The sequence below is a fragment of the Euprymna scolopes genome, chromosome 23 (genome assembly GCF_053919585.1).
Source record: "Euprymna scolopes isolate OS-2025 chromosome 23, ASM5391958v1, whole genome shotgun sequence".
Taxonomy (NCBI): domain Eukaryota; kingdom Metazoa; phylum Mollusca; class Cephalopoda; order Sepiida; family Sepiolidae; genus Euprymna; species Euprymna scolopes.
The window spans coordinates 56,574,588-56,589,062 of NC_136504.1; the positions used below are offsets into that span (position 1 = coordinate 56,574,588).

The 14,475-nt window shown below is 32.1% G+C and overlaps 1 protein-coding gene across 1 annotated transcript in view; it reads right to left on the reverse strand.

Annotated features, from left to right (window-relative positions):
- LOC145245910 (matrilin-1-like) overlaps positions 1-14,475 on the reverse strand; it is a 114,052-nt gene that overhangs the window by 22,675 nt on the left and 76,902 nt on the right. The window contains exons 9-10 of the mRNA XM_080107653.1: positions 6,921-6,977; positions 2,937-2,978 (exon numbers count right to left, since the gene is read on the reverse strand). Of these exons, the coding sequence (XP_079963779.1) occupies positions 2,937-2,978; positions 6,921-6,977 (99 nt within the window). The remainder of the gene's footprint in view (positions 1-2,936; positions 2,979-6,920; positions 6,978-14,475) is intronic.

Consider the following 14,475-nt stretch of genomic DNA (forward strand, 5'->3'; position numbering starts at 1 on the left):
AATTGAAAGCACAATAATATTAGTTAGAAATCTGAAGAAATCATTTATCGAAAAATATGGATACGATCAGAAATAGGATATCACAGAGTCATGCAAATATGATAAGAGTATATGGCCCTTATCTTTTAGCATCCCAATAGAAGTCCATAATATAATATTAAAAAATATGGATACGATCAGAAATAGGATATCACAGAGTCATGCAAATATGATAAGAGTATATGGCCCTTATCTTTTAGCATCCCAATAGAAGTCCATAATATAATATTAAAAAATATGGATACGATCAGAAATAGGATATCACAGAGTCATGCAAATATGATAAGAGTATATGGCCCTTATCTTTTAGCATCCCAATAGAAGTCCATAATATAATATTAAAAAATATGGATACGATCAGAAATAGGATATCACAGAGTCATGCAAATATGATAAGAGTATATGGCCCTTATCTTTTAGCATCCCAATAGAAGTCCATAATATAATATTAAAAAATATGGATACGATCAGAAATAGGATATCACAGAGTCATGCAAATATGATAAGAGTATATGGCCCTTATCTTTTAGCATCCCAATAGAAGTCCATAATATAATATTAAAAATATGGATACGATCAGAAATAGGATATCACAGAGTCATGCAAATATGATAAGAGTATATGGCCCTTATCTTTTAGCATCCCAATAGAAGTCCATAATATAATATTAAAAAATATGGATACGATCAGAAATAGGATATCACAGAGTCATGCAAATATGATAAGAGTATATGGCCCTTATCTTTTAGCATCCCAATAGAAGTCCATAATATAATATTAAAAAAATACCTCATGCATATATATATGCGTATTGAATCAACAAACATAAATTTAGTCATAATGTTTATAAAACGCAATAGTATAAATTAGAACCCTGAAGAAATAATTTATAAATAATTTAATTAAATTTAGCAAGGGGGAATAATATATGATAAAAATAGAATTAATTTTTGAATTACTATAGGCAATTATCTCTAATGTGCAGGGACATAACTGAGAAAATCTCTAGTTTAATTATGTCTCTTAGATTGGGTAGATTAACCGGTTTTATGAAACTTGTATCTCATAGGATACGAAATAAATTTCAATGAGTTATCATTTTAAACAATAGTGATTTATTTGATATATATATATATATATATATATATATATATATACATGTATGTATATATATATGAGATATATTTGATTTATTTGAAATATATATATTTATACATATATATATGTTATAAATATAAGAGAAATACCTTAATATTTACCCGTAAGAATGAAAATATACGAAAATACATTGATCACTCATAAAATATAACATGCTGTTAAAATATTAAAGAGTTAGTTTTGTATCCACAACCTAAATAAACCTATTTTAGACATAAACCTTGTTAACTGTAATTTTCTGTCCGATATTGTATTATGTTTATTTTCTTAGCAAAAATTTATGTTTTCTGATGAGCATACTCATGAAACGATTCGATATTGACATAATAATTTATTGTTTCTGCGTAACGAAACAGGCCCATAGACAATTTGCCGAAATCTTTACGTGCTAAAAAAACTGTTTTGTAAGAAAAATAAATATTTGAAACTTGGAATGTAACTATTATTATGTTATTATTTATCACATATATATGTGTGTGTGTGTGTGTATGTGTGTGTGTGTGTGTGCGTACGTGTGTATTTGTTGTATAACTGTTTGAATTAAAATGCATGTTCTTCACTGTTAAACACTGTAGTTATCCGCTTCGCTTTGAATTAGGATTCCACTGAAACATGTATGCACATATGTAACCAACACTGTTTGTATAATAAGAAGACTATACACCAGGTCTGTCCTGCATTGAGCAATATTTAATAATCACGCGAGTTTCATTAGATTTACCAATCTAGGAAGCAATCGATACAAGCATTAGATACACACACGCACACACACACACACACACACACATATATATATATATATATATATATATATATATATATATATATATATATATATATATAATTTATTTTCCATCTCGTATTTATTTTCTATCTACATTAACCTCATTGGTTTCCTTGGATTTGTGAGTTAAATATGACTCATTTTCCGGAGTCTTGAGTGAACGGTTATATCTACACTGATTTCACAATGATGAAATGTACACTTACATAGATAATCTCTAATTATTTATTATTAAATAATTATATACATAAATATATTTATAGCTTTATATTATTAGTTAAATCGGCATTACTTATCTACATGGTTTGCAGCAATTCTTCTTATCCATTTACTGAAAAGAGAAGAAAAAGAAGTTGTTGGAGTTAATAAAATTAAAAGCAGACACGAATTTTACCCTCCAAATAAAAATGTAAGATATCGACAATGATTAAAATATTTGTATCACCCTTGGATTAAGAAAAATAAATAAATATGTCATTCTATTTTTTTTTGTTTTTTTTTTACCCCCGTATCATGTTATCTAATTTCATAACAGATTTTCACATTTCTTTGATATCCGGTAACGTCATAAACCCTCGACAGTGAATAAATGTCGGTATTATCTTTAAAGAGGCCCGTAAAGCCGAAAATTTCGATTCAATATATATATATATATATATATATATATATATATATATATATATATATATATATATATATATATATATATATATATATATAATTCCTTTATTTGAAGAAAACAACCCGCATGGTATTAGTTGGTACCTTAACGGATTTTCAAATTTTCCATTATAAAAACGAATTCGAAAAAATAAATCTGGCCTTGGATAAGTTATAATAGTTGAAACAACAGTAATATTGTCAAATAAACGGAGTTTAACAATTTTGCGATGTTTGAACGTTTCGGTTATTTCTAAGAATAACAATGGTAGGCATAAATTATTTCTTACCTTACATCTCAAAGTTCGACAATGTCCTCTCCAACATACGTTGAAAGCTAAAAGGAAAAAAAGGATATAGTTAATCGATTGGTTAAAAAAAATGTCGCAGTTATCTTTATTGAGAGTACAGTTTTCACACTCGCCGAAATGGCAAAAACACTAGAGGATGACCTCCAATCTGTAGTGGAATGTGGGCATAAATGGATGGTCACATTCAATGCTGCCAAGACTAAACTGGTTTCCTTCAATAATTACAAGAAACCTTCTCTGCCACCAATAGAAATAGCCAGTGACTCCCTGTCTGAGAGTACATCTTTCAAACTGCTTGGCCTAACGTTCACAGGAAACATGTGTTGGAACAATTATATTGAAAACATTGCCAGGGCCGCTGCGAAAAAGGTAGGCTCTCTCTACCGTTCTAGAAAACTACTGACACCTGAAAGTATCCTGTACCTCTATGAGGCCACCTTTCGCCCATGTATGGAGTATTGCTGTCATATTTGGGCTGGCACATCTGCTGCTAGTCTCTCGCTCCTAGACAAGGTTCAAAAGAGAGTCGCAAATCTGATAGGCCCTGAACTGGCATCTAAGCTTCAGCCTCTGTCCCATCGACGAAGCGTTGCATCCATCTGGCTGTTCTACAAGTATTTTAATGGTGAATGCTCTGATGAACTGCAGACACTTGTGTCTCCACGACGTAGACACCCTCAACAAACCCGACAGGCAGCTAAATCCCACCCCCACACAGTAGAAATCCCTAGATGTAAAAGATCTTCTACTCCAGTAGTTTCTTCCCCAGAACCACTAGACTCTGGAATTCCATTCCAGGTCCCTGCTTCCCTAAGTGTACTGACATGAAGAAGTTCAAGTGTAACGTGAACCGACATTTTGCTGCCCAAATTCCAACATAGTGCCCCAGTAGTTGCTACCCGTGATAGTAGCCCCCTACACCAAAGTGGAAATGTTCCTTGTTTGGGGTGAAAATGTAATTAAAAAAATTCAAGAAAAAAAAAAACAAGACAACAAAAATATATCTTTGCTCTTTTATATGTTACATTTCAAAATATGAGCGGCTTCTTTATATGCATATAAGTTTATATGTAGAACTTCGAAATGGTGTCTTACTATGTTGAGAGATGAAATTTAGCCAATTATTAGTTCTTAGGACGATATTGAAGATTTGAGTTTTATCCACACTTTGCTTTCTTTTCTCTGGGTTTGGTTAAAAGAACAAGTTTATTCAACAAATGCAAAGATATTTTGAAGAATGCGTGACATTGCGATGCCGCAAGAGTTTATTGCGAAATCAGTTGATGTGATTTCTTTTTTTTTAATCACCACTTATTAAGGCCCGGAGGCTACTTGAGGATAAGGGTTAATGCGTATACATTAGTGAATGTGATTATAGCGTAGCAAACATAAGTAGTGGGAATTTTGTAAATTGGATTACTTAGTGGGACGGTTCATCAAGTTGAAAAGCTGGTGGCGAATGAAAGCTCCTATATTGTATTTTCAATAAAAATCCATGCATTATACTTTTTATTATGTTTATTAATTGTATAAATTATATTTTTAAATATAAATTTTATGTATTTTAAAATAGGAAGTCACTTTTCAATCACCATGTGTGTGGGGGGGTGTACCATTACTCGACTTTTTTTCTGTTTGATTTAACTTGAATAAATTCATAAAAATTGTTTTCAAATAATTCACGATAAAAATAATAAATCAATTTTAATCTTCGGAATCAATGATAAATCGCGATGTTCATCTTTTAACACAGGAGTAACTTACAACTTTTCTTTTTGATTTAATTCTTGTTTTTCGATTTTTATTTTTATTTTATTGAATAAAGTTTCATTTAAGCATAAATCGTGTTTGTTATTTTTATCTTTTTTCAATGCATTTAAAAATTTTGTCATCTTTTTTTTTTTTTTTCAAACCACCTGCCATTTATTATCAACAGACTCGACAGATCCTGCTTGCTTTTTCTTACCATGCCTGACGTCATTTTTCAGTTAACAGGCATTGTCTCTCTGAGCTGGTAGTATTATGTATGTTTCCCTTGCATGTACAACAACAGGAAGTAGCAAAGCAAAGGACTGACTTCAGAGATATTCAATGTCCTTCCTACTCCGTATTTTTTTTATTTTAGATATCTGCTATTCCAATTCTTCTGCTCATAAAACATAAGAACCCTGGATGTATATTCCGGCAGCTTACGTAAACTGCCTGAATATGCCGAGAGCTGATGAAATTTTAAAACGCTATAAAAAAAGAAAACATCATCATAGAAAACATTTATCGTGTAATATTTTCAGTAAAGAAAACGGAAAAATCATAATTACAAAAATTAATTAACGGTAAGTTTCATGGATATTTATTTATTCATTTTTTATTTATTTTTGTGAAAAGAAATAAAAACATTTTTTTTGTTTTATTTACTATTTTTTTGTAATAATTTTTTTTTAATTTTTAGAGGAGTAGGATATTTTTGTAAGAATTTTTTCTGTTTTAAGGAGATTTTTTTTTTTTTTTTTTTGAATGAAAAAAATTCATGACAAAACATTTGTTATTATTTTTTCTCTACTCTAATTTTTTTCTGTTAAGGTTTGGAATAGACTATATTTATTTATTTATTTATTTTAGATTTTCGGTTGATTGAACATCGGCTGCCGACAGCAAAGAGGGATTAGGAGAGGAAGTGGAAGAAAACTTCTCAGCCGAGTAGGTGTTCGCGATATGTTTCATGATGGAGACGAATAGATTCTTACCGAATTTCTGCCTCTAAGTGAATTCTAATAAATAGCTGTCTAATAACTAGGGCTATGACAACAGCATATTCTTTTCATTGTTTTGACTTTCGAGTGTGTATCCGCTAATATCTCATATACTTTTATATAGAACGATGTGGTTCTACGTTGATTAATTGTGTTTAACTGTGTCGAATACACACTCGAGATTCAAAACAATGAAGAATATTCTCTTGTCATAGCCCTACTAATAACTTCCTAACTGTTTCCATTGGCCACGCACACAACACATTTGTATTATATTGTATATGTTCCGTTGTTGGTATATATGTATGTGTTTATTTGCAGGGGTATATGTGTTCCTTGGGCATAGTGTTGCAGGTTAAAAGGACTTTAGCGCGTCGCATTCCAGCCGTTTGTGATAAGATTGGGGAGTCAGGGTGCTCCGTGTCTCGTAGCAGAAAGAACTCTGCATGTCTGTTCATCAAAACCCTGTAGAATTTCACACAGGCTTGCTAGTTCCGGAGTTTGAAACGATTTTTATTGGTGTAATGTGGATTCATTAGACCACTATCTACTGTTCTCACTTTTGGTGTAATTTTCACGACGCTTCCATCTTCCTCAGGTGTATCTTGTTGAAGTCGGGAATATTTCTGTTGAACTCGGGAAAGTGACGGAATTTCGAACGGAACCTTTTAAAACTGACCGAAAAATACAGTTACAAATTACCTAGAACCTCTATCTAAGTCATAGCTGGCGGAACAAGAGCATGCTACGCCCGTCAGGATTTAATTCGAAATTCTGTTCAAATTCCCGAGTTTGACAGAAACATTCCCGGGTTCGACAAGATACACGTGAGGAAGGTCGGAGGTTACATCGACCGAAACGTTGTGAAAATGAAATGCAAGTTGAGAACAGATAATACGAATAACCAATCCTCATCTCAAAAGATCAGAAATGTAATTTTTATTGGTTGGAAATTATTTGCAGTTCACACGTTTCTGTGAAAATTTATTGCTTTGGGGAGTGGTGAAGAAAATCGAATCTCAATGAAGCCAACCGATCTAAAATCTGACCCTCCATCCACGGAGAAGTAAAAAAGAAAAAAATGGAGAGAGAGAGTAAGCCGAACAAACAAATTAAAACAAAAAAAAGATAACTTATTATTCTCATTCGGTTCGTCTCGTACATCGATTTCTAATCCATCACAAATCAACAATCACAAGATTTAAAAGAATTACTTACGATAGAAGCAATTTTTGGCTGTAGCGCATTGGAATTTCCTGGGACCTTTTGGACATGCTATAATAAAAAAAAAATGAAAAAAAAAAAACTTGTGAAATATACATTTATCCGCTCTTTTAAATCAGCTTCAATTTTATTTGTTTGTTTTTTATATATTTTAGAACAAGTTTTTATATATATATATATATATATTTTAGAACAAGTTTGTTTTTTATATATATTTTAGAACAAGTTTTTATATATATATATATATATATATTAGAACAAGTTTTTTTATATATATATATTTTAGAACAAGTTCAGATATATTTTTTCACTTGATTGCGTGAGCAACCTTATAAGAGATACTGGCCCTCACTATGAAGAAAACAGCTTCCAAAAAAAAAAGAGAAAGAAAAGAAAAAACGTGGGGTTAAAAACTTGACCTTTTTTGTTTATAAGGGAGTCACCTCTTATCAAGGCCCAGAGGCCACTCGAGGATGGAACAAAAATAACTTATCTAGTCTCGCAAGTACTCTGCATCATTTGTAGAACCTCATCATTAATAGAAAAATGTTCTGCAAACAAAATAGTCCAGTCATACGTAGTGCTCGCACCTGCCCTTGGCCTGCTTTTGTGAATTATGTTTAGGGATATGCCGGATAACAGTTACAGTGAGTGTTAGGTTTGGGTTAGGGTTAAATAAAGATAAGAGTTAGGGTTCATGTCTTCACATTGATATCGTTGAAACGGACATTTCTCACTGTTTAAAATGTAGAACAAACACCACCGTGGAAGTCATTGCTGAATAGTGTGTGAATTCATATGGATGTAGAGTGACCTCCAAAAAAAAACGGGCCCCAACTCTAATTAAGCCTCGTTTCTTAGTGTTTTGTCCGAATGAAATGAAACTTTGGTCATGACTAGTTTATTATATTCCAAACATCACATCAAAACACTAGGGTCTTTGGCCTTTTTTTCCCCGTTCTACAGCATATGCTCTAGATGGCCTCCATTTAGTTTTTTTTTTGGGGGGGGTCACCCTTTATAAGAGAAACAATCGTTGTTATGTATATTTTTATTCCGCTGTGTGTGTATGTGTGTGTGTGTGTTCGCGAATAATCATATTTTATAAATATTAATGTTCTTATACTGGGGCATCACACTTGTGAAAGGGAAGGCGGTTTTCCCTTAGAATAGAAGTAAATGTTAATAACATATTTGAATATGTTCAACGTTTAAACTAGAAAAAAAACTCCGAAAACATTAATATTGATAAATGAAAACATTTATAATTAATATGCGTTACATCTCCATTGATGCGGTTAATGGTAAAGTGCTTCAGGCTTCGGCAACTCTAGAATCCCGCTATCTGTTCTTCAGGTGAGACCATTTAATCTCTCACGCTAAAATATGAAAAGTTCACTTCAAAAAGGACCAATCAAAGAAACACCGCTTTGTTTTTATAACACTTGAGTCAATGCAACCAAACGTTCGGCGCATATTCAACACTGTTGGTTCACACGATACGGATCTAGTTAACTACCCTATAGTTTATAGAATATTAAATGTTCTTAATAAAGAAAAGGCTTAACTCCGACCGAATTACAAAAAAGGCGCAGTTCAAAGTACAAGGAATTTTTTTTAACGAAAAATAAACGTTGGACAATCAAAGTATGAAACCATATAACCGTCATTATGTAATTAGGCGAAATTGAGACTTAGCGATAGCTACAAGTTTAACAGGCGCAAACAAAATGAACAAGTTACAACATAAAATAACGCAGATAGTGTAATAACTTTTTCATTCTCCTTATTGCAACCCGGACTTATGGTTATTGGTAAAGTAAAAGAAGGAAATGTTTTTATGGCTTTAAATATTGACATTTTTTTATACGGAGGCTTGGGTTTATATTACTATACTCATCGATTCGAAAAAAGTTGTCAAAAAAACAAAGACATAACAAATAAATGTTATCAAAGGCAAGATAAGTTACTTTTCTACCTAACTGGATAATTTTTAGTGTTTTTATTTAATGTAACATGTTTATTTAGCTCGAAAAACATACAGTGTTTACCGATGTATTTGAAAATTGCAAATGGAGGAACACTCTCTGGTGGACACGGTAAGCTTGGGAAAATGACTTAAACCTAAAAAACTAAAAAATACTGTTAGAAACTCGCTCAATATATGTTACCGTAACATAGGCTGACATATATTCGGTGGGTTTTTAACAGCATTTTATGAATTTTTTTTTAGTTTCAACTCATTTTCCCAAACTTACCGTGTTCACCAGAAAGTGCACTGCCATTTACAAATTTCAAATACATCGGTAAACATTGTATGTATTTTCGAGCTGAATAAACATGTTACATTAAATAAAAAGAGTAAAACTTATCCAGTTAGGTATAAATAAAAAGACTAACAACTTATCCAGCTAGGTATAAAAGTAACTTATCTGACTTTGATTACATTTATTGGTTATATATTTGTTTTTTGACAACTTTTTCAAATCTTTGTGTATAGTAATCCAAACCCGGAGACTTAATAGGAAACATCGACTATATAATAAATTATTCTTAGAACATGGAAGCCTAATTTATTTTAGGTTTTAATCGATAAAATAAATAAATCTTAATTTAAGTGACTGAAAATACTCTATACCACTCCTTAATCTTACCATTAAACATTTGTCCAGATGGCAAATATACACGTATGTTAGCATGAAGACCCAAATTCACCCGGGATTGAATGATGATCAACAAAAGTTCTTCACAACAGATACCTTTATCATCATCGGTGGAATTGACCATTTGTAAGTCAAATCGATTTATTGTCTGTTCTAGTCGTGGACCCAAGCGGTGAACCGGAAGAAAGCTCTCATAATCCTCGTAATGATTTAGTCCACGAAAAACTGTAGCAGCAAATTCTCTACCTTGCACTGTAGAGAATCTGCTGCTGGTTTATTAACAAAAGTATTTGTTTATTTGCTTGAATTGCAGTTTAAAATGCAAACGGCATGGTTCCATTGTGTTCTAAACAGAAACATATATTTCGAACGCATCCCTGTTCTACCAAAGAACCTACGGTTAATTTTATACGCCGGGCACTTATGTTTGTACAGTGATATTTTTTTTTTAAATTCATTGGTGATGTTAGGCAGTATCAAGGTGTTAACTTTGATCAAAATCATACTTTTTCTGTAACAATTTCGGACACATAAAGAACATTTATTTGAAAATTTTAAAAAATCGACTTAGCCGTTTTGGAGTCCCCACACGCACACAACTCGCTTTCTATATGTGTGTGCGTAACGTTCTCTAAAAAACTACTCCTTCAATTTTTGGTCTATGGATTCGAAACATGATATATAGGGAATTCGAACCTGTGGAACAGATTCGATTTAGGTTTTAGCCGGTAAAGCCAGCCGTTAAAGGTTAAAAACTGAAAGAGTGGATCTTAGCAGGCTTAAGTTCACGTTAGCAGATGTTAGCGAATAACGCTAGAGAACTAAGTGTTTTGGTTTCGATTTTAGTCGATGGAACCCAAGACATATATATATATATATATATATATATATAGAGAGAGAGAGAGAGAGAAAGAGAGAGTAATCCGACTACAGTACTGTTTCGCTGTATCACAGCTCATCAGTGCGGCTAGATAGGCAACTATCTCAAGCCAGGGTCGATATGTGCATATTTATATAACTTTTGAAATTAACACTATATATATATCGTACAATATGATAATCAACAGGAAATTGACTCTATAATAATAAATACGAAATCTGCATAAAGTTAAATATCATATTAAAACGTATTTTACGACCGGGCAACGCTAGGCGGCCTACCAGTAAATAATAAATTTAAAATAAAAAGGCGGAAAACCTATTCGAGATTTGAGTGTGACATAAAAAAATTCAAGTACTTTATAGTTTGAAGGGGCCGTTAAGGCTCAATTTCACCTATAGTAAACAATTGACGAGAGATACGATTACAATTTGAAAATTATATCACCGTGAGTGTTGGTTTTCAGTTTGGATGCAATGGAAATACTGAAAGGAAAGAAAAATATGCGAATTATTAATAAGTTATAAGAGAAACATAACCAACGAAAAAACATGCAGGCATATTTTTGACACACACATACGTTCACACACATACGTTCACACATATACGTTCACACATATATAGTTTTTGTTCAAAGTTTATGATGAGAACAATATGTTTTTGTTCTATTTTTCCACCTCTTTCTTTCTACCATATATATATATATATATATATATATATATATATATATATATATATATGACCATGTTGAACACAATCACACACACACACACAAGCACACACACACAAACACACACACACAAACACATTCACACACACACATACACATATATATACATATATAGTCTGTTTATTATACAGACATTATTTGTTACATATTCGCATACATGTTTCGGTTGAATCTCAATTTAAGGGTAACACTTCTTCAGACCGAAAAAAGGATCGATATTCAAACGGGAGTAAAAATTACATTAGTTTCATAAGAAATTTGGGTGCTATTTACATGCTGGAAGAAAGTGAGGTATATACTTTTGTGGATGTGAGCAGTAAGACTTTTTGAAGGAAGGTGTGGTGAAGAAAGGGAGTAGGTGTGGCGGAGAGGGGAAAGTACGATTTCGTGTGGTTAAGCTGTCGCAGTTGGGAGGTGTTGGTATTCTTTTAACTTGGCGGTTTTCGCTTTGATCTGAAGTAATATTATACTCTTATCGTCGCCATTTCCTTATCTTAAGTTTTCATGGTTGCTTTTTCTATTCTGGTGACGACTTCATTTTCCTATTGACAAGTTTTATTTATTTATTATTTATTTTATTTATGTACGTATTATTCTATTCCTCACTGTTTCATCTATTCATTTGTTTCTAGTTTTTAGATTGTTTATTTATTTGTTCGCTTTTTATTATAAGATATATGTCGATATGGTCAAATTAACAGTTAGTTGAACAGATATATGAATAAATAAAGTGGTATACAGGTAGTTGTATTTTATCCTCCACTACGGCGTCTGAGGTAATTACCGTGGCAAAGTTTTTTTATACCTACATATCAATTTAAGTTTGATGGTTATCATTCTTTCATTTGTGTTGTTTATCTTTTCGCTAAAACAACCAATACTTGTCAATAGGTAAATGAAGTCGTCACCAGAATAGAAAAAGCAACTATAAAAAACTATAGGGAAGTAGCGACGATAAGAGTATAATATTACTTCAGTTCAAAGCGAAAACTTAGGCCAATAAACTACCGCCAAGTTAAAAGAATACCAACACCTCCCACTGCGACAGCTTAACCACACAGTCGTACTTCCCCCTCTGCCTCATCCTTACTCCCATCCTTCACCATACCTCCCTTCAAAAACCCCTACTGCTCACATTCACAAACTACACAACCCACTTCTCCAACACGTAAATCACGCCTAAATATCTCATAAAACAAATGTAATGTTGACTCCCGTTTCAACATTGATTCTTTCTTTGCTTAATGAGGCGTTATCCTTGAATTAGGATTCCACTGAAACATGTATGCACATATGTAACCAACACTGTTTGTATAATAAGCAGACTATACACCAGGTCTGTCCTGCATTGAGCAATCTTTAATAATTCACGCGAGTTTCATTAGATTTACCAATCAAGGAAAGCAATCGATACAAGCATTAAATACACACACACACACACACACACACACACATATATATATATATATATATATATATATATATATTAATTTTAATGCATCTTTTTTTTACATGGGGGTCACCACTTATCAAGGCCCGAAGGTCACTCAGGGATAAGGATTATTTATCAAATCTTCATTACTAACGATTACTATGATATTATCTCATTGATTACTGTACACGCAAAAACCCTTATCCACGAGTGGCTTCCTGGCCTTGATAAGTGGTGACTACAATCTAAAAAAAATCATGAGCGGAATTTTGAATATTTTTGGCTCTGACTCATCAGAGGAATAAGAACTCATTAACTTTTAAAAGAAAAAAAATTGGGGCATGATTATTAAATCTGAAAAAAATCCTAAGAATAGTTGCATTCTTCTTACGATAAATAGCGTCCCTTGCGATTGAGCAAAAACTAGCGTAACGAAAAATAAAGAAATTTCTCATATTAATGAAAATAAAAAGTATATAAATTTCCCACTAAATTATATCAGTAATATATAAAGCACAGAAGTATAACTAATATAAAAATGTATTCGTTGTAAAAATCAGGTTAAGGCTGAGCGTATTTTTTAGTTTATACGAAATAAATTGAAATAGAAAAAATGTAATAAATTCTCTGAATTAAAAATTAGTTTCTCATTAAAACCTAAATGCACCTATCGTAGATTAAACCATTCATAACATAATCTTGCTCAATAAATATTAGCGATTTCTAAATAATAAATCAAAATATATTATATAAGGTATTTTTAGTGCTGATTAAAACAATATGGCAACATTATAATTATACGTAAATAAAGTGTGATGGCTCTACCAGAAAAATCAAGACTGTAAATATAAGAAAAATGCAACGACTCTTCTCCTTTTTTTTTTTTACATTTAAGTAATCATACCCAATTTTTTTCTTTTATTTTTAAAGTTAATAAGTTCTTATTCTTTTGATTAGTTAAACAGAAAATATTGAAAAGTTGACATAATAATTATATGATTGTTTATGTACTATGAAACAGCTGCTCTAATTTGACATAAAAACTTTTTGTCATTTTCTCTATATGCTCTATAGTTATATTTATGAAGCTTCATAAATAAAAAGATTGGGGTAAATAATATATATATATATATATATATATATATATATATATATATATATATATATAGTTTGGGGGGGGGGAATCCAGCATAGTGCTCAATTATAAGGAAAATCCGACAATAAAAGCGTATTATTTATATTGTGTTTACAGAAAGTTTTAGATGAGACAAGTCATTCATACTGAAAAAGCTTCAACCAGAACTAGCTCCCATACTTCCAAAGCTGTTTAAGCGTTGTCTTAGGGAGAATTGCTTCCCAACGCCCTCGAAAAATCACCAGTATGCTCTGTATTTTAGAATTCAGGTGATCGCTCATCTTCCTCTCAGTACAGACAAATAAGTCTCCAGTGCGTCATGAGTAAGTTGCTAGAATCTGTGTTAAATAGAGAAGTAGTCAACCACCTCAGCAAAAATAACCTTAGTGACATGCACTTTCGTTTCCGCTCTGCTAGATCTACAGCAGATATGCTTACGGTTATATCTCATAGGATTAGCGAATTCATCGACGGAGGCTACCTTTCTACGTCAATTGCTCTTGACATATCAAAGGCCTTTGATAGGGTATGGCATAAAGGTCTACTTCACAAGACCTCCAACTACGGTATCGCTTGAATACCTTCTTAATCATTAAATCATTTCTATTTGGTAGGTTCATAAGAGTAGTGGTTGATGGATAGAAATCAGAAGCTCACAGTATTAATGATGGAGTCTCTTAGAGGTCCATTCTGGGCCCAACTCTTTTCC